General features: G+C 39.6%; 1 protein-coding gene across 3 annotated transcripts in view; it reads left to right on the top strand.

Moving 5' to 3' along the window:
• Positions 1–26,587, top strand: part of EXT2 (exostosin glycosyltransferase 2) — a 187,851-nt gene that overhangs the window by 100,909 nt on the left and 60,355 nt on the right. For all 3 annotated transcript variants that reach the window (XM_001362679.4, XM_007497354.3, XM_007497355.3), the window contains exon 9: positions 16,721–16,910. In XM_001362679.4, the coding sequence (XP_001362716.1) occupies positions 16,721–16,910 (190 nt within the window). The remainder of the gene's footprint in view (positions 1–16,720; positions 16,911–26,587) is intronic.

Raw genomic sequence — 26,587 nt, 5'->3', positions numbered from 1 at the left:
AAAGCTTACTAGGAACCCTGAAATGCCATCCATTTGGGCTCTGATGGTGCCATTGATTGGGTTCTCACCCAACCAATATAATGTAACTGTTCTTCTAAATTGAAGACAGTTGTTATGCCATATGGTTACAGGCTGAGCCTAGTTAGTACCAACATGATGATTAGAATGATATGAAGGACAGAGTAGTTAGTGTTGCTCCTTCATGGAATACCATAAGTAAACTAGATATATCAAAACAAACAAGAGATGTTGAATATCCCAGAAAAACCTGGAAAGACTTACATAAACGGATACAGAATGAAATGAACAAAACCAGGAGAACATTGTCATTCTTAGAAGTTTTCTTTCACAAAATGATTAATCAGAAAAATGTTTTTTTTTTAATTGTACAGGTGAAATCTCTATCAGATTTCTGGGAGAGAATTTGGAACTCAAAATCTAAAACAAGAAAACGTTAAAGTTGTTTTAATGTGTAATTCGGGGAAATGAAAATATTTTAAAAATTAAATATGAGTACCTCACTTGCTTGAAATACATGCAGATGGCATTGACTACTAGTTTGCTTCTCTGTAAAATGGGAATAATAATAGCACCTTCTTCTTCTAGTTGGGAAGATTTGAGTTCTAATCTGCCCTCAGAAATTTTCTAGCTCTGTGACCCTGGGCAACTCACTTTATACTGTTTGCCTCATTTTCTCATCTGTTAAATGAGCAGGAGGAGGAAATGGCAAACCACTCTAGTATCTCTGCCAAGAAAGAAATCCCCAAATGGAGTCACAAAGAGCCAGAAATGATTGAATAACAAAACTAAGATTAAATTAAATAAAGGCTAAATACGAGGAATTGTTTAAATCTGGAGGAGAAGCCAAAGCTCTAAAGACACTGAAAATCTATATTTAAGGGGTCTTTGGATGTGCCACTCAGCAAAAGCAGTGGCAAAAAATAACATCTTTATCTCAACGGATTCTGAAAAGGAGATGGGGTAGACTTAGATGAAAATTTGAGGAAATCTTTTTTTTTTTTATTAGCCAGCACAAATCCTATTAATAGACCAACTATGCCAACCTAGAATATTTCAAAAAAGCTTTTATCTGATATAAACATCATAAACAATTGCATTCTTTCAGGCTATTTGACAGAAATAGTTTAGAAACATTTTAGGACCTAGACACAACACCAACTACAGTTGTGCCATGGTTAGCACCACAGGAGGAATGATGGAATTCTCAGTATTCTGAAAGACAGATATCAGATGCCACAAAAAACAGAATCACCTTGAGAAAACTATAGATCTACAGAAAGAAACTGGAAGATTTTATTAATATCTATCCAATATGTATAATGGAAAATTGAACACCTGATTACAGGAGATAGCAAAGAGAAATATTTGGGTTGGAATCTGGAAAACAAATACCTCTCAGAAATTCTTGATTCCATTAGCAATTGAAAGTGAACACTGAGAGCTTAATGAGATGATACAAGACATCAGAGCATCACCAAGAGCAAACTCAACCATTTATCCTCAATCATGCACTACATGATAAGAGACTTGAGAAGCCAAGTAATTGAAGGAAAGAACTCTCCAGAGAAGAACTCAGATTTCTGGACATCTCAATGGTTAAAAGAAGTCTTAGCATAATGCAAGTTTAATATAGATCAAATGTGAAATAGAGCTTGTGTGCCATTATAATGATGAATAATAAAATTTTATCTTCTCTGTAAAACTGGATATGTGATGATCTTCGATCCCTAATTATTGGCTTATTCACTAAACAGGAACACAAATTTTGAGATACTTCTCAGATGTAAGTCTCTTTTCCTCTTTCTCAATAGAAGACATCACATATTTATTGCTAAAAGATGAAGACACCCAGGACCCCTCTAAATATAGGCCAATTATGTGTTCATATGTTTAATATGAAGTATTCATAACTTGTATGATTTTTAAAAAACAATAATACTTATGAAAAAATTGGCTATGGGGCTTAAAGGTTACCCCACTCCCAGGTCCAAGGGTATAAAGAGTAGGCCCAATTTTAACCTGTATCTTCTGTCTTAGAATCAACCCTACATGTTGGTTCCAAGGCAGAAGAGCAGTTAAGAGTAGACAATTGGAGTTAGCAGTGACTTGCCCAGGATCACCCAGCTAGGAAGTGTCTGAGGTCATATTGGAACCCAGGACCTCTTGTCTCTAGGCCTGGCTCTCAATCTACTAAGCCATCTAGCTGCTCCCGATTCAGTGATTTTTAAACAGGTCACACTAAAGTGCCATAATATTGCCATTCCATTATTGATTATCAAAAATTTCTGTACTCACGCTTTCCTTAGGTGTTGTAAATAAGGGAGAGCATTTTTTACCTGCCCTATATTTACAGATGAGCAAATAGAAACTAGGTAACATTCCAAGTTGTACAGCCAGAATTAAAACTCTCAAAACTAGAGCTTCTGACTGTCATTCCATTTAGTCTGTCAGTCTCTCCTCTTGAAAGCAGAGCATTTTTGACTCTTTACCTGAAAGCTGCTGCTATAATTTGGGTGTGATATTTTGTTTTTTGTTTCTTTACATAGTACTGAAGTTCAGTTCTAGCTAAATGTCCACTCCCTCTCACTTCTCTAAAGCTTCCAGAAAGAGCTGAAATGGATTTCTTTTCAGGTAGTAGTGGGAAAAGTTGATATTTCATCCTCTCACTCCAAGATGAAGCTTAGCCAGCAGCTTAAAGGAGCCTGTGGCTGACTCCAGCTTCCATTTGAGGGATGGAGAGAAGCCAGTTAGACAGCTCTATGCAAAAGAAAACCCAAAAAGTTCTTGGAACAAGGAAGATGATGACTCCAAGTGCTAATGCTTTTAATAATTCAAGTTATCTTAGGCTACAAATAATAAATGAAACTAACCTGATCTCCGCCAGCCAAAATGCAAGAGGGTTTTTAGATATTCTCTAACCAATAAGATGAATGAATAAAACAAATTAGAGGGGAAAATATCACAGCACTGGATAAACCTGTGATCACTTAGTATCTCCTAAGATAACAGCTTATTCATAATTTTTAAAAACATACATTACTTTCTGAGAAAAATTTTCTCACACACACAAAATTTGGCCCAATCTGTAAGTGTTAAAGAAAACGAAAATTATGAAATTATAGTGGATAAATGAATGTCCAATTTGACTGCAGACAGGTTTTCAGGAATATGAGCATGAGTGTATTATAGCCAAAATGGAACCTTAGTACTATGTAAAGAAACAAAGAACAAAATATCATACCCAAATTAAAGCAACAGCTCTCAGGTAAAGAGTCAAAAATGCTCTGCTTTCTGGTGGAGAGACTGACAGACTAAATGGAATGATAGTTGATTGAATGTGGATTTCTTTCTCCTTTAAATATATTCCATTCAACTATTAAAACTCTCATTTAACAGATGAAGAAACCGAAGCATGTAAAGAAGTGAAGTGATTTGTTCAAAGTTTCATAGGTGGCAAGTAGCACTGACTCTCTTCCTATTTTGTCGTGTGAGAGCTGATGGGTTGTCTGAACTCACATAAGTGTGTCTGGGATGTTAAGGTATTCTACTGAATATTCTGAATGTTAAGGGAATCTACCTTTTGTTTCTTTGGTTTCCTCCCTCTTTGGCTTCTTTTCTAACTAGGTCAGTGAGGTTTATCCTCTCCTAGGGAAGTCTCCTTTGGGGACTGAATGGTAAACTTGGCATGAGAATCAGAGTTTCTTCCCAGATCCTACATCGTCTAACTTTTGAATCCCAGCTGAATTCCACCAACAACTGAGATGAACTAAAAATATAGAGAGCAATGAATAGACTTCAGCTCCCATAATTTCTTCTCCTTTGTTATTCCCAAGAGAGTACCTTTGAAAACAACTTTAAGACTCTATAATTCTAGCTTTCCAAGTCAGGGCATACTAAGCAGCTTGCTGTGTTACGGTGATCTGGGGCCATTGAAGTTTAATGGTTAAGGAAACATGGGTTGCATTACTGATTGTCCTGCTCCCAGACTCCCAGTGACCATTAGTCGTAAATATCATCTCACCATTTTGGAGAAGGGACATCCACCTCATTCTCTTCAATAATATTATGCTAATGCTTAACCCTTACGTGGCCCAGTTCACTTCAAAGTTCTTGATCTGCATTCATTGAGGTTGAATGTGGCAGAACCAAGAGGAGAGATGGGAGGGTTAACTCCTTTGGTTTTGCCCTTTGACCATTCCAGGATGGGAAGCATGATGAAATACTTTCTCAAAGTCTTTGGTGGAAACACATCATGCATAATTGGAGCAAAATAGAATAAATCAAAGCTTTTTTTTGAGTCTGGTAATTCATAATTGAAACCACATTGAGGTTGGAATTGATATTTTAAAATGACCAAGAAAATTTTCTTCTCCCCCAAGGTAAAAATAGGTAGAGCTCTACAACTCTATGAGCCATTCAGTTTCTGGGCAGTAGGAAATTGCTTCTGTCTACTCCTCCATCCCTCTCTTCTGTGACTTTTCTCTTAATTTTTCTTGAATGTCCCTACTTCATTGGATATATTCTTACTCAAATATCTAGAGTTGTTATTGCCCACTTTAAAGCAAAATTACACATTGGGCCATAAAAATCCCCTGTGTAGGTATGAGTTATGGGGGTTAAGACTCTGAATCACCCTGTCTTTCAGCTTTGCTTCCTTAAAGCCTATCTAATGGTATTTGGTTTTGCTTATGCTTGGAATAAAAAGGGCTTTTAAAAACTGTCAGATCTGTGTGCTTAGCCTTTAAATTCTCAATTCTGAAAAGATTCTAGACAAATGGCAAAGTCATAGCTTTGAGTATCTTTAGGAAGACTATTCTTTGACTACAGTGGGCAGCTTTTCCTTTTCATTCTATAGCCCTCTGTCTAGAATATTTTGTTAGAGTGCCTCTAGAATTAACTTTACCATCTCCAACCTCTAACCTTTGTTGAAAACATGGGTAGGATCATGATAAGAGTCTGGATAGCTTTATTTGCCAGGGGTTCAGAATGATACAAACCAACCTGCTGCTACTTAAGGAAGATCATGGCTGTGAACAGGTTCTGGCCTGGCTCAGTGTCCCAGCAGCTCTCCTATGGGCCCCCTGACTACTGTTCACAGGACTGATGGGAGCCTTAGTAGACCCGGGAGCCTGCTGGGGCCAGCAAGCTGAGAGAGTCGTTCTGAAGCAGGCTTTGGGTTCTTACACCTGGCTACACCAGATCTACATCATGTGATCACTTCTTTCAATGTTGGCTTCTGAAATGAATACTTGCTGTTAGTATGAGGAGTGAGTGATGTGTGTGCACATGTACGTGGGTGCATGTATGTGCATATGTGTTTAGGGAGACAGGGAGCATGGAATGGGCTGGCACACTTGCTTTTTTCTCTAGCTTAATGTCAGCATTTTGTCAGTGATAGATAAAGCAGTTTACTGATCTCTCTCTTTCTCCCTCCCTCCCTCCCATCCTCCCTCCCTCCTACCCTCTCTCTCTCTCTCTCTCTCTCTCTCTCTCTCTCTCTCTCTCTCTCTCTCTCTCTCTCTCTCTCTCTCTCTCTCTCTCTCTCTCTCTCTCTCTCCCCCTCCCTCTCTCTCCCTCTCTCTCCCTGTCTCTCCCTCTCTCTCCCTCCCTCTCTCTCTCTCTCTTTCTCTTTCTCTCTCTCCCTCTCCCTCTCTCTCCCTCTCTCTCTCTCCCTCTCCCTCTCTCTCTCTCTCTCTCTCTCTCTCTCTCTCTCTCTCTCTCTCTCTCTCTCTCTTTCTCTTTCTCTTTCTCTTTCTTTCTCTCTCTCTCTCTCTCTCTCTCTCTCTCTCTCTCTCTCTCTCTCTCTCTCTCTCTCTCTCTCTCTCTCTCTCTCTCTCTTTCTCTTTCTCTCTCTCTCCTCTCTCTCTCTCTCTGCTTCCCAAGGCAAAATCACAACAAATAGCCTTCCTCTTGTTTGTATTTCTTCCATTGCTGGGAGTTGAGCTTCCAGATTTCATGCCCTGCTTGCTATAATGGGGATTTAATCAGACTGAGTTAATTGCCAGCATTGTTTGCCTTTTCTCTGGCAAGAGTCAGAGTCTTGAGTAAATTATGGAGGTTTAAATTTGCCCGATTTCCTGCAGAAAGTGGGGTCAGGAGGTCTCTGACTGTAGACACTCTCTTCAATCAGTCAGCAGGGGGTCACTTTTTAATGGCCCTTCTGGGGTAACTAAATGCCCTTTTTCAAATGTCCCTGTCCAATGAGATTCTTTTTGTTGCTTCTGGGGGTGGGGAGGTGAGAATTGGTTGGTTAACTACACCAGCCCCTGTACAAGGAAATGTAGACTTTTGCTGAGGCATCTGTATTGAAAGCATAACCATACCAATGTTAAGAGCCTCCTTTCTCCAAGTTGTTGCCATGTGCTCCAAGGTTTGCAGAGTAAATAAGAAGCCCAGTTTTGGATCAGAGGCTTAGCTTTGAGAGTGGAATGAAAACATAGCCATATTGATGTTTCTGATCTTATAGTAAAATTACACCAGTGAGAAATCCTTAATACAAGGATCCATGATTTCATTGGTAGTAGGTACTTATTTGCTCCACACAATCCGCTCACATCTTGATTTTCATGAATTTCTGTTGCTAGAAAAATTTGTCACTCATTGACTAGCAATCTGGTAAGGAGTCTCAGCACCAAACCAGGTTGATCCTTAAACAATTGACATCAGGCCACTGTACTGAAAAAGCAAGAATGGATCCCATTTGAACTAGCTGCCAAATGGTGATCACCAACATTTTAGCAGACAAGAGGAATACATACATTTTGGGAGGCTATCTTCAGGGTATGGAGCCATGGATAGGAACAGTAGCCTTCCTATTTGTTGTAGGAAAACTGGGCTTGGGCAAATGAACAGGCTTGAATACCATTCAACAAACATTTGTCAAATACATTTTATGGTGGATGCTCTGTCAGCTGCTGGAGAGAGAAAGAGTTAATATGGATCCTGCATTCAAGGATCTTCATTGAACAGAGGAAACACACACACACACACACACACACACACACACACACACACGTCCAGATGAAGAGAATGAGAAAACAAAAAACAGGAAATTTGAAGCAGGACAGATCATTTTAAAATGGGGAGGAGGGGGCAGCTGGGTAGCTCAGTGGATTGAGAGCCAGGCCTAGAGATGGGAGGTCCTAGGTTCAAATCTGGCCTCAGGCACTTCCTAGCTGTGTGACCCTGGGCAAGTCACTTGACCCCCATTACCTAGCCCTTACCACTCTTCTGCCTTGAAGCCAATACACAGTATTGACTCCAAGATGGAAGGTTAGGGTTTAAAATAAATAAATAAATAAATGAAATGGGGAGGAGTCAGGGAAGGCTTCATTCCAAAAAAGAGAGGAATCTCATTCCAGGTATGAGAGAGAGAGTAAGTAAAGACCCAGAGATATGAAGGGCAGGGTGAGGATGTGAGATATTGAAAGGAGGCATAAGGAAGGTAGGGGGAGATCTGGAAAGAGGCTCTAGCCACACTTAATTCTGCTCCATTTTAGAACAAGTCTCAACTACTCCAGAGCACTTGCCTTTCTAGCTTATTGAATCAATTCATTTCTATTGTCTACAAATACTGTAAGTGGGATCTCTCTCTCTCACTGTTGGACTTTATTGGTAGTGTAGAGAAATGCTGATGATTTATGTGGGTTTATTTTACATCCTGCAACTTTGCTAAAGTTGTTCTGGAGTAGTTTCCCAGCGCAATCAATAGATACCGTTCTAGGATAGAAAAGGACTTTGGGTGGCATCTGGACTAACCTAATCTGTAAATGAATTGGTTTTATCAGTGATCAGACTGATTATCTGCCTGCTCTATGCAAAACCCTGTGCTTGCTGCCAGGGAGAGATGCAAAGTGAGAGGCAACCTGGTTCTTTGGAAAGAACATTGGCTTAGAAGTCAGAATCAGTTTCTTCATCTGTAAAATGGAGAGGATGATAGCAGCTACCTCCTGGTGCTGTAGGGAAGGTCAAATGAGATAATAAATAGAAAAGGCTTTGCCCATTTTGGAGTGTTATAGAAATGTCAATTGTGTTTACGGTGACAGTGGCAAAATCGGTAAGGGGAAGCTGACCATCTGGCTCCAGATATGGAACTCACTTTTGGGAGTGGGAGCCCATTTTAGTACATGGCTTCACCCAAGACCTTTAGAATTGCATCAAGAGGTGAGGCAGCTTCATTCATCATTTGGGGGCCTTGAGTTGAGCTATCCAAAAATGACTTCATAAGGTCTGTCTATAAGAGCCTGCTGTTTCTTCTGAAATGTTTCCTGGATTCACCTCTTTCTGCCCATGTTACTGACTCTTTATTCAAGTTTTCATGAACTCATGTCCTATTAGGTCTTCCATTTTTCTGCCTCTACTCTGTTCTCCATGCTATTAGGCATGGTGAAGTGTTAGGAGCTCTTGGCTTGGAGCCAGAAGATTTGAGGTCAGATTTCAGTTATAGTGTTTACCAGCTAGCTATGTGAACTTGGCAGATCTCAGCCCAATTTTTCTCATCAGTAAAATAAGCATTACTATATTTCTGTTAGCTCTCTTATGGCACTTTTGTGAGGAAGGAACATGACAAACCAGAAAGTTATGTATAAGTGTGAGATTAGTGGAAACAGTGTGGGACTTGGAGCCAGAAGTTCTGAATTCAAATGATTTCATTGTGCATTCTAGCTAGGAATCTTAATCTCTCTTTTAATCTTAATTAATCACTTAATCTCTCATTTAAATGTTCCTCATCTGTAAAATGAGACTTTTCACTTATGGTTGTGATGAAGACCAAAAGACTTTATTAAAATGTTGTTTGTAAAGTATAAAGCTAGAAATGTCAGTTTTCATTATTGGAATTATTATTTCTGTAATATCACTTTTATGTTATTCCTGCATCTAATAACATAAAATCATATCAAGTATAGAGTCTTTGAGGATACTCCATAACCATGCCCCAGATTTCCTGGCCAATCTTTTCTCCCACATTCCTTCCCAATATATGCCAGCCATTCCATTACATCCTATTCCATCCCATCCCATTCCACTCCAACCCATCCTATCCCATCTCAGTTCATCTCCTACACGTAGTCTGCTTTCTGTCTTTCTGCCTTTGCTTATTCTGTGCTCCCTAACTGGAATAACCTCTTCCTTTCGGTATAGCTGTGGTGTTGTCTCCCCCATTAGAAGATAAGCTAGAAAATGAGTAGTGATTATAGACAGAGATTGGGAAAGGAAGGGAGGGAGAGACAAAGATATTGAGAGAGAATATTAGTATGAATTATTGATAGATTCAGAGGTACAATTAGGGATTGTATGATAGATAGATAGATAGATAGATAGATAGATAGATAGATAGATAGATAATGTCCAGAAATAGAATATGAGTCAGAATTCTTGATACAGAGTGTAGTCAAAGATTGAAGTACTGAAAGGCTAGTATATTTGCTGCAACATGCACATATATTTTTTTGGTCCCCTGGTTATAAGAGTAGATGTTGATATGGAAATGAAGGTTAAACCTGAGAAAGAAAGGAAAATGGCCTCCTCCCCAAGAGGGAGCTACCATTTCTGTAATGCTTTAAGGTAGAAGTTGTTAAACTTTTGGTCTCAGGACCCCTTTTTATCTTAAAAATGATTGAGGACTCCCTATGGAGCTTTTGTTTATGCGAATTATTTGTGTTGATATTTACTATGTTAGGAATTAAAACATCTTGATACTTCTATGAAAATAATTTTGACCTTGCAACCCCCTTGGAAAGGGTCTGGAGGACTCTTTGGGATCCCTGGACCATACTTTGAGAATAGCTACTTTAGTGGTTGCAAAGTGTTGTCTATGCATTCTTTTGTTTGATCCTCATAATAGTCCTAGGAGGGAGATACTATTATTCCTCTTTGAAGTACAAAGAAGGCAAGTGACTTGTTTATAGTCATATAGCTACCAAGTGTCTGAGGTGAGATTCAAATTTAAGACTTCCTGAATCCAGGCCCAGCACTTTAACTATTCCATTTAGGAATGAAATAATTAATTTATAGACTCTAGTTGTATTTTATTTAACTGAAATCACTTTTTAAACCACACATTGAAAATGTCCAGATAGCCATCACCATATTAAATCAAATGGTTGGCTTTAATTTCATCAATATCTAAAGCCTGGGAAGAAAGAGCAAACACAAAGGGGAGGGAAGAAATGACAACAGTCTGTCTCAACAGAAAGAAGTGTAGAGAATGGAATTTTTTTGTCATGGGAGTATAGGCTTGCTGACCACTTACTGGGAGCAGTATAAAAACAATTCATCTGTAGGAATAGGATAGATTAAATGGCTTCTGACACCCCTTCCAACTAAGATTTTGTGATTTGCCATCCCTAACAGATGGTTACCTAACAGACCTCCTGTGATGGAAACTCATTCCTTTCCATTCTTCCTGATGCCATTTCTTTCTTCTTCACCATTTGGGAAGGGGATTTCTTTTCAGACCCAGATTGGATTAGATGGCCTCTGAGGCCCTGTCCAACTATGAAACTCTGGGACCGAGGCAAACCCAGTGCCACAAGGTAAGATCAAGAGGAAAAAGCTTGGATGTGAAGTCAGAGAACCTTGTTTCACATCTCAGCTCTGCTTACTTATATAATGTAAAGAAGTAACTTTTCTCCTATTTCTTACCTACAAGATGATAGGGTTAGATTTGATCCTTAAGGCCCCTTTCTGCTCAAGATTCTATGATCTAGCTTTTTATCTAAGTCACTTAGATTAACTCTCAATTAGTTAATAAACATGTATTATACCCACTAGGGGCCAGATGCTATGCCAAAATAGCATGAGGATGAGCTTGGGGGCATCTCTTGGAAGAGATGGGTTGCAATGGGACTTTTTGTATAGGCAGAGGGTTAGCCTCTGTAAGGAATAGGGCCACTTCTTCATGTGAGACAGGGGTGAAGGAGGAGATTGTGGGAGAAGGCATCCAAATGACAGGAGATGAGGAAGAAGGGAGAAGAGACAACTGGTGATATTTACCTGGTAAAGGGTATCCTGTGCCTTGGACTCAGAGACCTTGATCTGTCTAATTCTGCTACTCATACTTCTGTTTTGATTTGAATTTATTTAGTTCATGGGGAAACATTGACAGAATGCCATCCTTTCCTCAACCAGTCAAGTATCTAATGCCATTGGAAAGTTCTGCCCATGTCTCCCCATGGTGTCACTTACCCTGCCTCCTTAGTTCTTTGCCCTTATGCCAGGTAGTTTGGGTTGGTATGGAAGAGCTAAATATCTAGAGAAGCTGTCCCTTCTCCACCAAGAGGATTCTCCATCTATCTTCCTTTCCTTCATTTCCCCAAGCAAGATTGGCACACAGGCCGATATCCAAGCCAGGTATTGGATATCTCAACAGCCAATCTGGCTTTCTTTTTCCAACTGTGTCTTGAAAGCAGAGCCATGGAAAATTACAGAGGGTACCCCAGTTTGAATTCCCATGCGACTGTTCTCTAAACTTTAATTTTGTAAAAAAAATTAAAATAAATAAAATTTAACTTTGTGTCTTTCAAGTAGCATTTGCATCTGTTAGTTCTCCACTGCTCTCCAAAGAACAAACCGTGTTTTGTTAGTTTTCATATTTTGTCCTTCTATGCCAATGATAGTATTTACCTTTTTTTTTTTATCTGTGTGCTCATTTTGTGTCAGGATTCGATATTTGGTGCCTTTCATTCCGTTTCCCTTCTGAAATTACAGCATTTGGAGATGGGCTTTGCTTAAGCACCAGAATTCACCATCAAGGATAGAAGGCTTTTAGTAGCCCTGTCTGGAGAAAAGTGAGAGGAACAAACTATAAATCAGACCTCAGCTTCTTCATTCAGACAAATTCAGTTCATCGAGTATGTGCTTTGTTTAAGGCGCAGTGCTAAGCTAGGGAGCTGTAATGGAAAATGAAGAAATCCCCAGTGTCAAGAAGCTTCCATTCTATTGGGAACACAAACACATAATCAGTTAAATACAAAATATTGTGAGGAGGGTGGGGGCACTGATGATGGGGTGATGTGTGGGCGAGAAGCAGGGAAACTTTCCCAGAAGAAGAGGTGGTATCTGAGCTGAATTGTGAGGGAACTTAAGGTTTCTAAAAGACAGAGATGAGAAGAGAGTGCTTTCTTGGCCTGTGGGATAGGACAGATGGGGTCTGCCATGTTAAGTTCAAGGAATAGCTAGTGTTCCATTTTGGCTGCACCACCAAGTACATGAAGGGGAATAACATGAAATAAGGCTGGAAAGAGGTAAGACAGAGGTCTCTAAATGACAGTCTGAGGAGTTTATATTGAAGTAGTATCACTGAATCTTTTCTTTTTTTCTTTTTTTCTTTTTTTCTTTCTTTTCTTTCTTTTTTTTTAATTTTCCTCCCTCCCACCCCCCCCCCCCCCCGTGGCCGACGCGTGATTCCACTGGTATCATATGTGTTCTTGACTTGAACCCATTGCCATGTTGTTAGTATTTGCATCAGTCACTGAATCTTTTCAATCAGAGGAGCCACATAATCAGACCTATGCTTAAATGACTCCTGGATTGCTTCTACTTTTAATTCCAGTGGCTCCCTCCCTCTACTTATCCTCTTCTCAAAGTCTCTATAAACTTTCTGTTCCTTCTTTCTTCAACATTTTCCAGCATGAGAGGCTTCTATGACTCCTGGTGGTTCATTATGATAAATCTTGTACCATTTCTGCCCTTAAGCCTCTATATAAACGTGTGGAATATGAAGAATGAGAAGGCTTTGGGGATGGAAACTCCAGAAGATTTCAGGAAATGTAGTTAGATGCTAATGAAAAAAATAGTTGGAATCATCCACCTTCTCAAGGGTGTCTATAGCTGAATAGGAGTGAATGAGAGTAATGGAGAGGTAGTCAGCATCTTGAGGGTGACCTTTCCAAATGTCTCTTTCTGTTGTGAAACTCAGATCTGGTTCAGTGTGGGCTTTTTGGCCCTCCTATCCTCATTACATTGCAGCTCCAGTATTCCCATTATGTCTCCATGAATTCCCATTTCATGTGTAATTCATGGGATTTATGCATTTCTTGTCCAGAACTGTTCCATCTGGTCAGCAGCTGCTATCATGTACAATGGCAGTAGCTGCCCACAAGTGGTCTGAGTGTAGTTGCAGGATACCTTGTGGCTCTGACTATGTGACTTATACCAGGAAACCATGAGATAGTTATAAAGACTCTCTCCTAGAGCTCTTCAGGGATAGGAATGCCAGGGCAGGGTTGCCCTTATACATTGCTTATATGTCTTAGCCTAATGTGCATCCTGGCACCCTTCATCTCTCATCACCCAACCTCCCAGGCTATGCTCATTTGTTTTTTTAAAAGAAGTGCTTATTCCCTTCACGTTTCCTTCCATTCCAATCTGGGTTTCTATGATAGTGCTTTTTGTGTTCTCTGTCTACATGTCTACCTGCTTCTTCTCAGTCTCCCAGGGTCATTATTCATATGATACCCCCTAATTATAAATGTACCCCTAAAGTTCTGACCTAGGCCTTTCTATACTTTTGGTCTTGTTGACCACATTCACTTTCTTAGATTTCCAAACTTTTATATTCAACCCTAGTTTTTCTATTTAGTTCCATTTCTATATAATCAACTACCTATTGAGTATTTTAAACATGTTATCTTGTAAACATTTTAAACTCTACATGTCCAAAACAGAACTCATCTCTTTTCCCATAAACTCAACCTTTTCCCTATTTTTGATTATTTTTCCCAGCCAAACAGGTTTATATCCATCAAGTCATCCTGAACTCCCCACTCATCTTCACATATTCACTTAGCTGCCAAGTCTTATTGATTTGATTCTCTCTAACCTAGTTCAAATTCTCATCATTCTTGCACTATTGAAATATCTTCCTGGTTGATGTGTCTACCTCAGGCTCTTCCCCTTCCCGTTCTATGCTTCCTATTCCCACCAAAGAGATTATCCTAAGACACAGGAATGAATATGTCATTCCTCTACTCAGTAAACTCCAGTGGCTCCCTATTACCTGTAGGGTTAAACATGACCTACTCTGAAAATTCAAGCCTTTACTGACTCTAGCCTATCTTATTTTCTATAACTTCCTATGCTCTGTAGTATAGCCAAACTGATCTTCTGACTGTTTCTAATATGTGAGGCTCTTTTGCCTTTCCCTGTGCCTTTCTACAGACAGCCCTTCCATACCCAGAACATACTACATCCCCATTTGCATTTCTTAAAAGTTCTTAGTTTTCTTCTAATTTTAGCTCTGGTATCCCTTCTGCACGAAGCCTTTTCTGCTCTTTCATCTGCTAGTTCTACTCTGTCCCAATTGACCTTTTATTTATTTCTTATGCACTTTGCACATTCTTATGATCATATATTGTCCCTCTTAATGAAATATCAGTCACTTGAAGTTAAGGACTGCTTCAAATTTGGCTTGTATCCTCATTGTCTAATACACTACCTGGTACTTACTTAGTTACTATCCATGTTTATATAAGTAGTAAGCATCAGAGGTGTCATTTGATCTCAGATCCTCTGACTTCAGAGTCAGTGCTTTCTCTACTGTAGCATGCTATACTAATGAAGGGGTCATTTATTTGTTCATACATGTTTATTATAAATGATTGAAAAAACATTTCTTAAGGACTTGAGAAAGGCCATTTGCCATCTAACTTCAAATGTCATGATTCAATTAAAACTTCTCTAACTGAAGTTCCCAGAGAGCTTTTTTTAAAGTTTTTATTGCATCCTTGAAAATGTTTCTTAATTAATTCAACCCAAAATTACAAGAAAAAACAATGCTTACATGTGAAACTTATGCTGTAGTAAAGTCAATTCAATGTCACCTCACATTATTTGAAGCACAAGTAATATCAAGCAGCTTTATACACTTCCCTTGGTTTCAGAAGTTAAAAAAAGAAAAAAAAAGCAAGAGCTCCATTCCCACAAACATTTTCAGGGGAGATATTTTCTGAACTCAACCTATAGTTCCAGTAGTAAACATTGTTTCTGCTCTTGATTCAAGAGCAAAACAAATTCCCGTATTTTAAAATTCATTTGGGCATGCAGTTGAGGAAGTATCACTTTCTTTTATTTACTTGATAGAATTCATTCTCACATATCTCTGTCTCTCTCTTCCTTCACTGCACCTTAAAAGGTATCGCCCAAGAAAAAGAAATGTATGTATAGATTGAGTCTTTTGTGTTTCTATTTTTCAGTTTATTCTCTGGAGGAGGACATTCACAAGTTATTCTTCAAATATTTATTAAGTAACTGCATATAATATCCTCTTGGTTCTATTCATTTCACTCTTCATTACTTCATGTAGATCTTTCCAAGTTTTTAAAAAACTAACTTGCTCATCATTTCTTATAGCACAATAGTATTCCATCATAATCATATACCACAATTTGTCCAGCCATTCCCCAATCGATAGGTATCCCTTCAATTTCCAGTTCTTTGCCATCACAAAGAGAGCTGCTATAAATATCCTGAATCATATAAATTCTTTTCCTTTTCCCCTGATATTCTTGGGGAACAGACCCAATAGTGATATTGCTGGGTCTAAGGCTAAAACACAGTTTCATAACTCTCTGAGCATATTCCAGATTGCTCTCCAAAATGGTCAGATCAGTTCATAGTTCCACCAACAGTGGATTAGCGTTCCCATATTTCTATGCCCCCTCCAACATTTGTCATTTTGCCCTTTTATCATTTTAGTCAATATAATAAGAGTGAGATGATATCTCAGAATTGTTTTGATTTGCATTTCTCTAATCAGTAGTGGCTTAGAACATTTATTTTTCATACCCTATCTCAGATTTTGATTTCTTCATCTAAAAACTCCTCATATCTTTTGCCCACTTATCAATTGGGAGAATGGCTCTTATTCTTATAAATTTGACACAGTTCTCTATATACTTTAGATATGAGATCTTAATTTAAGAAACTGTCTATAAAATGCCCCTCCCCATTTTATGTTTTCCTTTTAGTCTTGACTATACTTTTAAAATGTACCACAATTAAAATTATCCATTTTACCTCTCACAATGCTCTCCATCTCTTGTTTGCTCATAAATTCCTCTTTTAACCAAAAAATTTGATAGTTAATATGTTCCCTGTTCCAATTTGCTTATGATATCTCCTTTCATGTCTAGGTCATAAATCTAGTTTGGTCTTAGTGTATGGTATAAGATATTGATCTATATCTAATTTCTGCCAAACTACCATTTTCCAATTGTCCTAGCAATGTTTGCCAAACATTGAGTTTTTATCCCCAAAACTTGAATCTGTGTTTTTGTCAAATCATTTTTCTTTATCCATATAATAATAGAACCTCCAATTTTTGTACTGATTTATTGGTTACAAACTACTTTCCTCACAATCCCCCTATAAAGTAAGTAGTATAAAGATCATTTCATAGAACAAGATTCCAAAACTTAGAGAGCTTAAGTCACAATTGTGTCCCTCCTGTACATGGCAGAATCAGGCTTGAAGCCCACTGGAGCTTTCAGACTCTTGTGGTTAGTGCTCTTGTCCTTTTAGCATCCTTCCAGCAAGGCTACATGGAGTTAGAGAAAAGTCTGAAGGAAGGGAAGACATTCAAAAGAGTCTGTGAACCTTTATCTTGGTGATAGCTACAAAATTTATGAAGATATTTAGGCATTTGAGGGGACAGAGGCAGTCCCCTTGTTCTAATCTTTGTTCATTTGGCATCTTACAGAAGTGGAGCAGTGTGAGCAACCCCCTGTTCCTTCCATTGATCCCACCACAGTCCCAGGGTTTCACTGCCATTGTCCTCACCTATGATCGAGTGGAGAGCCTCTTCAGAGTCATCACAGAGGTATCCAAGGTGCCCAGCCTCTCCAAGCTGCTAGTTGTCTGGAACAATCAGAATAAAAACCCTCCAGAAGGTAAGAAAAGGAGAATGGGTGGTGATGGGGCCTGACATGGGTTTCTGCTTGGGTTGATCCCTATCTCCATGATGGGAAATATTCTAGAGACGTGATTGTTGTCTATGTGAGTGAGATGAGAAATCTGAGACTCAGAGATGGTGCCTAGCTGAGATCTCATGCCTACTGTACCTGGCAGAGGAAGGGCTGGAAATGATGTGTTCCACCTCCTTGGCACTTCATTCCCTTTGATTGACTTTCATAAGACTTAAAAGGAAAGAAACCTGGCGATCATCTACATTTTACAAATAAGGAAACCAAGACCCAGAGAGAGGAAGTTCGCACAGGCTAATAATTGTCCAAAACCTAATTTAAATCAGAAGAATCCATCTGTCTGACTTGAAAGCAAGAGTCCTTGTCCAAGACTGATAACTGAATCTGTGTGAGAGGCAGAGCAATGTCTGCACCAAAGCTACCATGAATCCACTGCTCTTTGACATTCCATTTGGGTGCTAGGGTGGGCCACCTTAGTCAGACCCTGTGGATGGCATATGCTGTGGGCTCACAATCTTGGGATCAAAGCCTCATAACCTTAGGAAAACAGACCCCAGCTTCCCTCAGCAATCCCAGACTATTTGTTTATACAAAAACTTAACTTAAAAGGCATTTGTTTTCTCCTTCCTTATCTGTGCTCTGATACTGTGCTGGCTTTCCAAAAGAAGATGCCCTTGCCTCTGACTGGGAAGGTCAGCAGTGCATGCCCCTCATAGCCTTTGGCTTAGCACCCCAAAGTGAGCACTGGCCAAAGCCTCCCATTGGCCACCCTTAAGCACTTTGTCACTCCTGCCCACCAGGCCTGCTTCTATTTGTTTATTTTTAATGCATCACCACTCCTATAATCTCCTCATTGGCAGCCAGGGATGAAGACTTTTGATTAATTGGATTTGTTTTTAATTCAGACCCATAGAGTACTTTCCACCTGCATTGAGTTTCTCATTCAGTCTGTCTATTCCAGATCCTAATCCCAGAGACTTCAAAGCCCTGGCCATTTATAGCCTATTAAAGCCAGGAAGTTTCTGATGGATTAGAGCAAGGAATGAGTTTGAAGTTGGTGTAATGTGCCTCACTGTCACTGATAAGGCCTGCTTTATGGCCTGGCTCTAGTATCTGCACTTTATAGCTATTCTCTTCTAATTGGGCTTAGTAAAGCTGGGATCTCAACTCCTGGCTGCTGCCTAGAGGACATTCTTGGTCTAGACTGGTTGCTCATTGATGCGAGACTGGCTGTAGTTTGCATGATGATTCTTTAGTTCATTATACTTGTGCCCCCTTTCAGACAAGGGCGCATGGATGAGGACATTTTATCCATTGGTGCAGACTGCAGACCTTTCAGGCCTGCTCTTATTGGGCCGTTTGGTTTGTGCCCCCATTTAATGTCCTCTCGACATTAATACTCAGGTTCTCTATCAGTTGTTTCTGCTCCATTCACAGAATCCCAGAATGTAAGGATTAGAAAGGATCTCTGTGGCTCTTTAGTCAAACCTGCAACAATATGCCTTAAAAGGAGTTAGCCAGTTTTTCCTTGAAACTTCTATGCATTCTACTTTGCCTTATGGCCAAATTTAGCTTTTTGCAACTTGCACCCATTAAAAAAAAGCCCAAGTCCCAGGATCCCAAGTCAAGAACTTTTGCTCTAGAGTAAGAGAAAGAAAACAGTAGCATTCAGAAAAATCTAATTCCTTTTCACATGCCAGCCCTCCACAGCTCTTGAAGGCAGCTCTCATATCCCCCTGAGGCCTTTTCTTTTCCAGGTTATAAAACTCCAGTTCCTTCACCCAGTCTTCTCATGACATGGACTGTATGTCACTATTCTGGTTGTCATCCTCTGAACAATTTCCAGCTCAGAGAATATCATTGTCCTACATAACGGCATCACTTAGAACTACTTGCAATGTACTCCAGCTGTGAACTGACACCCCCCTCACCCCCCACCCCCGCCGAAGGTAGGATACAGCAGCAATGTCACCTCCTTATTCCTAACAGTTGTGTCTTTCTTCCTGCATTCCAAGGTGCCCACAGCCCACTACTGACACAGATTGAACTTGTAGTAGGCTAACCCCACCTCCCCCCCAGCTTTTTTCACATGCTATGCCCATCTTACAAATGGGAGGGTTACTTTTTGTCCACAAGTTTAGGCCTTGAAAATTTTCCCCATTAAATTCTATCCTTCTTGATTCAGCCTAGTATTCTAACCAGTCAAAACCATTTGGAGCACTGACTGTCATCCAGTGTATTAGCTGGTCCACCTTACTTCTCTAGTGGTGCTGTTTGTTGTCTAGCCTACATCTTCCACATTTTCCAGTAATCTAACGATCCTTCATTAATCACTTTCTGAGAGCAAGGCATTGTGCTAGATTCTGGAAGTTCAAAGACAGTAAAAGAGTGTCTGGTCTCAAGGTACATCTGTTCTATTTGGGGAATATAACATGTATCCAAAATAAATGGTATGTAAGGTAAATTGAGAAGGGATAATGCAGTTTATTTTGAGGTGATCAGGGACAGTTCTATAGAGAAGAGAGTATCTGAACTAAACCTTGAAAGGAGGAAGAAAAGAATTGTGAGAGGAAGAGGAATGGCTTATGTCAGTGCTTACAAGTGGAAGAATTTTCTAAATCTCTTATAATCAGAGAGATGCAAATCAAAACAACCCTGAGGTATCACCTCACACCTAGCAGATTGGCTAACATAACAGCTATGGAAACTAATGAATGCTGGAGGCGATGTGGCAAAGTCGGGACATTAATGCATTGCTGGTGGAGTTGTGAACTAATACAACCATTCTGGAGGGCAATTTGGAACTATGCCCAAAGGGCGACAAAAGAATATCTACCCTTTGACCCAGCCATAGCACTGCTGGGTTTGTACCCCAAAGAGATAATAAGGAAAAAGACTTGTACAAGATTATTCATAGCTGTGCTCTTTGTGGTGGCCAAAAATTGGAAAATGAGAGTATGTCCATCAATTGGGGAATGGCTGAACAAATTGTGGTATATGTTGGTGATGGAATACTATTGTGCTCATAGAAATAATAAACTGGAGGAATTCTATGGGGACTAGAACAACCTCCAGGAATTGATACAGAGTGAGAGGAGCAGAACTAGGAGAACATTGTACACAGAGACTGACACAGAGTGGCAATGCAGTGATCCTGAAGGAGGAATCTACTAAATAGAGAAAAACCACTATCCACATTCAGAGGAAACACTGTGGGAGTAAAAACACCGAAGAAAAACAACTGCTTGAATACATGGGTAGAAGGGATATGGGTGGGTATGTAGACTCTAAATGAACATCCTAGTGCAAACATCAACAACATGGAAATAGGTTCTGATCAAGGACACAAGTAATAGCCAATGAAATTGTACGTTGGCTGTGGGAAGAGTGGGTGGAGGGGAGGGAGGGAAATAATGTGATTATTGTAACCAAGAAATAATGTTCTGAATTGACTAAATAAACTAATTCAAATGAAAAAAAAAACAATTGGAAGAATTAATGTCAGTATTGGAGAACTGGTTGTTCAGTTAGGCTAGAATCCATGAAGACATGCTAACTTGAGGATAAGATATCCAGACGGGTCTAACAGGCAGGTAATGATGTGGCACTATAATTTCAGAGAGGAATTAGGGATAGACTTCGGATAGATTTTGCCTAGTAATTATTAAGCAGATAGGAACAAATGAGATCCTGAAAGGAAGAGGTATTAAGTGGAAAATTAAGTGGATTTAATATAGGTCCTTGTGGAAATCCAGTGGTTAGAGGACAGGACAATTAGGATCTAGTCAAAGAAACTGAGAAGAAAGAGTCAGATAGTTGGGAGAATAAACAGGAAAGAGCTGCAATGTCCTTGATGTCAAGGAAAGGGAAGGTGTATATGTGACTGGAATAATTAGTGCCATGAGCCATAAAAAGATTTCATGAAAGACAGGTATCTTGGATCCAGAAGTTCACGAGATCATTATTGACCTTGGGAAAAACAGTTTCATTTGAGATTAGAGAGCATGAGTGTATGATCAATCTAGTCAGCACATTGTTTTGTTTTCTTCCAGCATTCTTCAGCAGCATAGGAATAGGAGCAGAAAAAGTAAATTGTGAGGTGATCCATAATTAAAGATTGTCAAAGAATAAACACGAAAAGAACAAAGGAGCAAGGAATTCTGCAGAGAAGTGTATACTTGAATTGTTTGCAAAGAGAGTAAAAGGGGAGACAGAATAAAGATGATTAATTGGTATGAGAGAGAGGAATAGAAGGACTAGAAATAGTTAGGACACTGTATGCCTAGGTTTGGGAGGAATAAGGCAGAAAGAGATGTGGGAAAATAAGATTGTCTAATCAGAAGAGAATTTCAGAGTCCAGGATTATTGAGATGGTACTATTCTAGATGATGGTAAAAATTCAAGTGTAACTGCATTGTTAGTACCTGAAGTGAAATGAGGAAGTTGATGAACTTGGAAGCCAGCTCTTTGGGCATCGATTTACATCTCAAAGTTCCTAAGGATGAGGGTAGAGGGGAAGACTATGAGCTGCCCCATACTTCTTGATAAAGGAAGGAGAGTGACCTGGAGGCTGGTAGATCATGGCAATAAAGATCTGGATCAAGTGATATGGATGGATAAAGATAACCTCAAAGTAGAAGAAAGCATAGTAATGGTAGGAAGGGTCTTTAAATGGCAGTGAAGAGCAAGGAGTATACTAACTTCTTTTCATGTCTTAGATTTTTAGGGAGCATGAAAGAAGAAGTAATATGGTCAGGTATGTAATGTTTTCTGGAGAGTGTCAAATTTCCATGAGCACAAAAAGATGGAAAGTTTGTGAAAAGAAGAGACATAGAATTAAAGGAAATTTAACAATCAAGCAAAAATTCCAGGAGACATGATGGAATGGGAAGAAAACGAACTGTAGGCAGTGGGGAGAGGGAGGAGTTAAGGCATGGTGAAAGGACAGAGAAATGAGTTTTTCACTTTAGGAGGTGGTATCTAGGAATTAGAATGGTTTGTGGGTCAGGACATATAAATTTATTAGCCATCAAACTGGGAAAGTATCAGTTGGTTGATGATTACATTCTATAAGAATCTATGGAAATGGAGGACTAAACTGAAATACTTTTCACTTTCCAAGCACCATTTATCCTGTTGTCTGAGGTAAGGTCCTTTGGGTAAGGCATGGTATCTGAGCTCTTGGCCAGGGAACTACTCTGCTTTTGTCTTAAATACCCGTCTTTCTTGTGCCATGGTATCTGAGGCCCTCCTTGATATAATGTTTGACCTTTGACTGACCCATGACCATTTCTCGTCCTTTGTAATTTTGATGATGTCTATCTGGCATTTGGCTGCATTCCGGCACTGGTGGGTACAACTGTGTACTCTGCTTTCCAACATCTTGGTTGGGTTAACCAAGGCCTGGACCATGGATATAGGAGTTGTCATTGAAGAAACAAAGGCTTAACTATGTCCTTCTTTTGGATGATAAATCTTTAGCATTTCAGGTGTGCTTTTTTTCTTTTTCTAAATACAATAAATCTATTTGGCATTAGCCTCATCTACAAAAAAGGCAGGAAGGATGCTAGAGGAGGTGATTTGGGAGATGCTACCCAACATAGCAACTTTTGCAGGCTTCACATAGGAATAACAAAATAACTGAACACTTTACAAGCATTTTAGGAAATGCCTGTAAGGAGCAGGTATTTCAGCATGTGTCCTCCATCCACCAACACTTATTGCAACACAATCCCTCTGTAACTTAGGATAGACTTTACGAACTGAGGTGGCTGAAAAATTCCTCACCCTGCAGGTACCTTGTGAAGTACATCAGTAAATATAAGTAAGCTGGTCTTTGGACAATGCTCTCCCAGAATACATCCTCTCCTGGCATAGCCATCAAAAGTATAAGCTGCTCTTGTGTCCTAGTGAGGAGTCAGGAGGCTGTCAAAGGAGGATTCTTTTTTCTCATTTGTAACTTTGAAAACCTTAAAAACCTGGACAAACATAAGATATTTGGCTCTTATTACAGCCTCAAGGGATATGCAATAAAATTTTCAGAGCTTTTCTCTCACCCAATCCCATGAGAGTAGGTAGAGTGGACATTAATGTACCCATTTTTACAAAGGAAGAAACTGAGCCTCAGAAAAGTAAAATTATTTTTGAACAGAGTCTTGGATACTTTGAATATTTGGTGCAGTTAGTCTTTATTTCCCTTTGAATGATGTCTTTTATTTTTGAATCTGGGAAGCAATAGTTTGCATCAGTGAGATGATTGATTTTTTTCAACTGATGGAATTTTCTCATGCTATTTTTTTTATTCTGAAGCACAGTGAATCTTTTTTTTTCTTCTAGAAAATGCCTTTTATATCAGACTGTTCTAGAGTTATGCTATTTATCCCATTTTTTGGATGGGCATAAATTATGTTTCATTGTCTTCTAACCAAAGGAATTAACAAAAGAAAAAGAAAAGAAGTGACAGAGAATGATACCAGTCAAGTCCATCCAACAGGCACTTGGGATATGCTAGACATCATTCTAAGTGCTAGTGATACAAAGAAAGGCAGAAACAGCACTCTCTCTTGTCCCCTAGGAATTTATATTCGAGTGAGAGAGACAACATGGAAGCAACTAGGTGGCTAAAGGTCTATGCAGAGTAGATGGAGTAGGGAACAATCCACAGCTAAGGGCTCAGGCAAGGCTTCCTGCAGCCCATGGGATCTAAACAGAATCTTGATGGAAGCCAGGGAGTCTATGAGACTAAAGGAAAGGGGCAGAGCATTCCAAGCATGGGGCATGGCATGGTATGGAAGCAGGACATGGAACCAGGAGAGTGCATGGAGGAAAAGACTAGAGAGGGTCAGACTAAGAAGAGTTTGAGATGCTGGTCCAAGGAGCTTATACTAGGGAGCCCCTGGAACTCACTGAGCAGAGGTGTGGCATGTATGGTCAGACTTGCCTTTGGAAAAGTCACTTTGGCACTTGAATAGAAGATGGATTGAAAGGGGAGGGACAACTGAGGCAGGAAGACCATGTAGGCCATTGCCATAGTCCAAGTAAGAGGTGATGAGGGCCTTTATAAAGGTAGTAGCTGTGTGAGTGAGAGGAGACATATACTGGACATGCTGTGAAGGGAAAAATAGCAAGATTTGTCAATGAGTTCTGTAAGTGGGGGAGCGAAAGTGAATATTCAAGGATGACACCTAGATTCAGAGTCAGTGTTAACAGGGAAGGTGGTTGTGCCCTTGACAGGAAAAAGAAATGTGGAAAGAGGAAAGGGCTCAGGAGGAAAAACAATGAGATTTGTTTGGGGCAGGTTGAGTTTGAAATGTCTATGGGAAATCCAGTTTAATGTGTACCAAAGGCAGCTGCTGCTTTGGTATGGGAACACAGAAAAGAGACTAGAAATAGATATAGAGATCTGGGAATCATCAGGAAAGAGGTTAACCCATGGGAGCTAGTAAGATCTCCAAGTGAATAGTTGAGAGGGAGAAGAGAAGTGGCCTAGGATAAAGCCCTGGGAGAAGTTTGCAGTTAGTGAATCTGAGGGAACATGTAATGAAGAGAACAATGGACAACTAAACTTCCTAACCTCATCCTGCCACCTATTACTAATCCTGTTGTTCTCATCTCATCACAAGGATAACAGAAGCAGGAGCTATGGAGTGCTTAGAGCATGGTCAAACATGGAAGATGCTAAGGTCATTCATTGCATCCTAGACCATCACCAGTTATCCTGACTTTTGTCTTGTCACTAGACTCCCATGACTGGAAGAGAGAATGAAGCTGATGACTGTGAATCTCTGCCTCAATGAAATCCAATGTATGCTTATGTCAAAAGACATCACCAGTCATTGGTTCTCTTCAAAAACAAGATAGTAATCAACTATATACTCCTGTGAAACCTTTGATAAGTGATTTCACTTGTCTAGACCTTAATGTCTTCATCTCCAGAATGGTCCCAGAACATTTCGTTGTCTTATGCTAAATGAGCACTTGAGGCTGGGTCTTCCTGCTCAAAATATTCTCAAGCTCTCCCAGTTCTTCCTCTTATACCACTTTGTTATCGGAGGTAATAGAACAGTCTAGCGTGACCCTGAATACTGCTAACTACAACGATGACTTCAGAAAATAAACTCCTTCTTGCAATAAATCCTGTGGTTTAGAGAAATTTGACTTTTTAAAATATTTTGTATCTGGGGTAGAGAGTGAGAGAACATGAAGAGACTTCATCTGATTAGGGCCAAATCTTTTTATGGTGGCTTTGAAATGGATGTGTTAGTAATAGAGAAGTGGTTGTTTTGAAAGAACATGAACTGTGTTTAATCTTCAGTATGATGTCTATTTAGTTGGTAAATGGAGCTGTCAGCTCCAACTAGTCCCTATGCCTGCAAATACATGTGATTTTTAATGTAAAGCATTAGTAATTTTTCAAAGCATCCAATTTTGAATTTGAAATATTAGAGGCAAAAGTGATGTTTTTCACTTTCTCTGCCTTTACTAAAATAAATATTGTGGCTAACATGTCTGCTGCTCAGAGTATTGGTGTAGGCAGAAATGTTGCTCTCTGTGTGTTTCTGACTCTCTCTGGCTCTTTATCCCTCTCATCTACCTCACCGTCCCATTCCCCTCCTCCTTTCTCTAACTTAACTAAACACTTAAGTCAAAATTTCTAGTTTAAAGTTTAAGTAAATAATTAAGATCAGCAATAGAAATTTTTGGTTTGCTTTCATCACATTAGTTTTTAATTCTATTAGAAGAAAAAAGCTGATCACTTATTTCTCCTCTGCCCTTTCTTGATTCCCCAAGCTTGATGAATAAAGGAGATTGCTTGACTAGAACCTTAACCTCAGTAAGGTAATCTCTTGCCTTGTACATTTCAGATTGGTTTACATAAAGTCTTATGTTTTATTTTTATTTTTTTTAAACCCTTACATCTTAGAATCAATACTTTGTATTGGTTCCAAGGCAGAAGAACAGGAAGGGCTAGGCAAAGGGGGTTAAATAACTTGCCCAGGGTCACACAGCTAGGAAGTGTCTGAGGTCAGATTTGAACCTAGGACCTCCTATCTCTAGGCCTAGCTCTTAATCCACTGAGCCTCCCAGCTACCCCCATCCTCTGTTCTTATATTCTTATATTTTAATTGATTTTAATTTTGAGGTTGAGATAGCCTTGCAACATCCATCTATCCCTCCTCACAAATGACCATGTCCAACAGTGGTATTTTGAATAGTTTAACAGGCAAAGGTGGGTTTGGCTTTGAAATGGCAGGATGGGAAATCCAGAGGAGATGGCAAGTGATCATAGGATTTAGAACTGGAAGGGAAAGAGAAATCATCTAGCTTAATCACTGTATTTTACCAGTGAGAAAATCAAGAGGAAATGACTTGTCTACAATTATGCAGGTAATGAAGGGAGATGGGATCCAAACCCAGTGCTCTTCCTCATTCCCAAATTGCTATTGTCTTGGATGGGAGAATAGGGCCATTTTCTGATACCACCAGCTCTAGCATTCCATACTTCTGTCTCAGGATTCCAGCTGCCCAAGGGAACTTGGGATTTCCTAAAGTGCTTCAATAATTTGGCTGGGAAGTTGAGTGTTGATCCTTGAGACCTGTGGTTGTGCTTGTGGTAATGGTGTCCTGGATGGTCTTGGGGTCAT

Source organism: Monodelphis domestica, chromosome 6 (genome assembly GCF_027887165.1).
Source record: "Monodelphis domestica isolate mMonDom1 chromosome 6, mMonDom1.pri, whole genome shotgun sequence".
Lineage (NCBI taxonomy): Eukaryota > Metazoa > Chordata > Mammalia > Didelphimorphia > Didelphidae > Monodelphis > Monodelphis domestica.
This window is presented reverse-complemented; position numbering and strand designations above follow the sequence as displayed.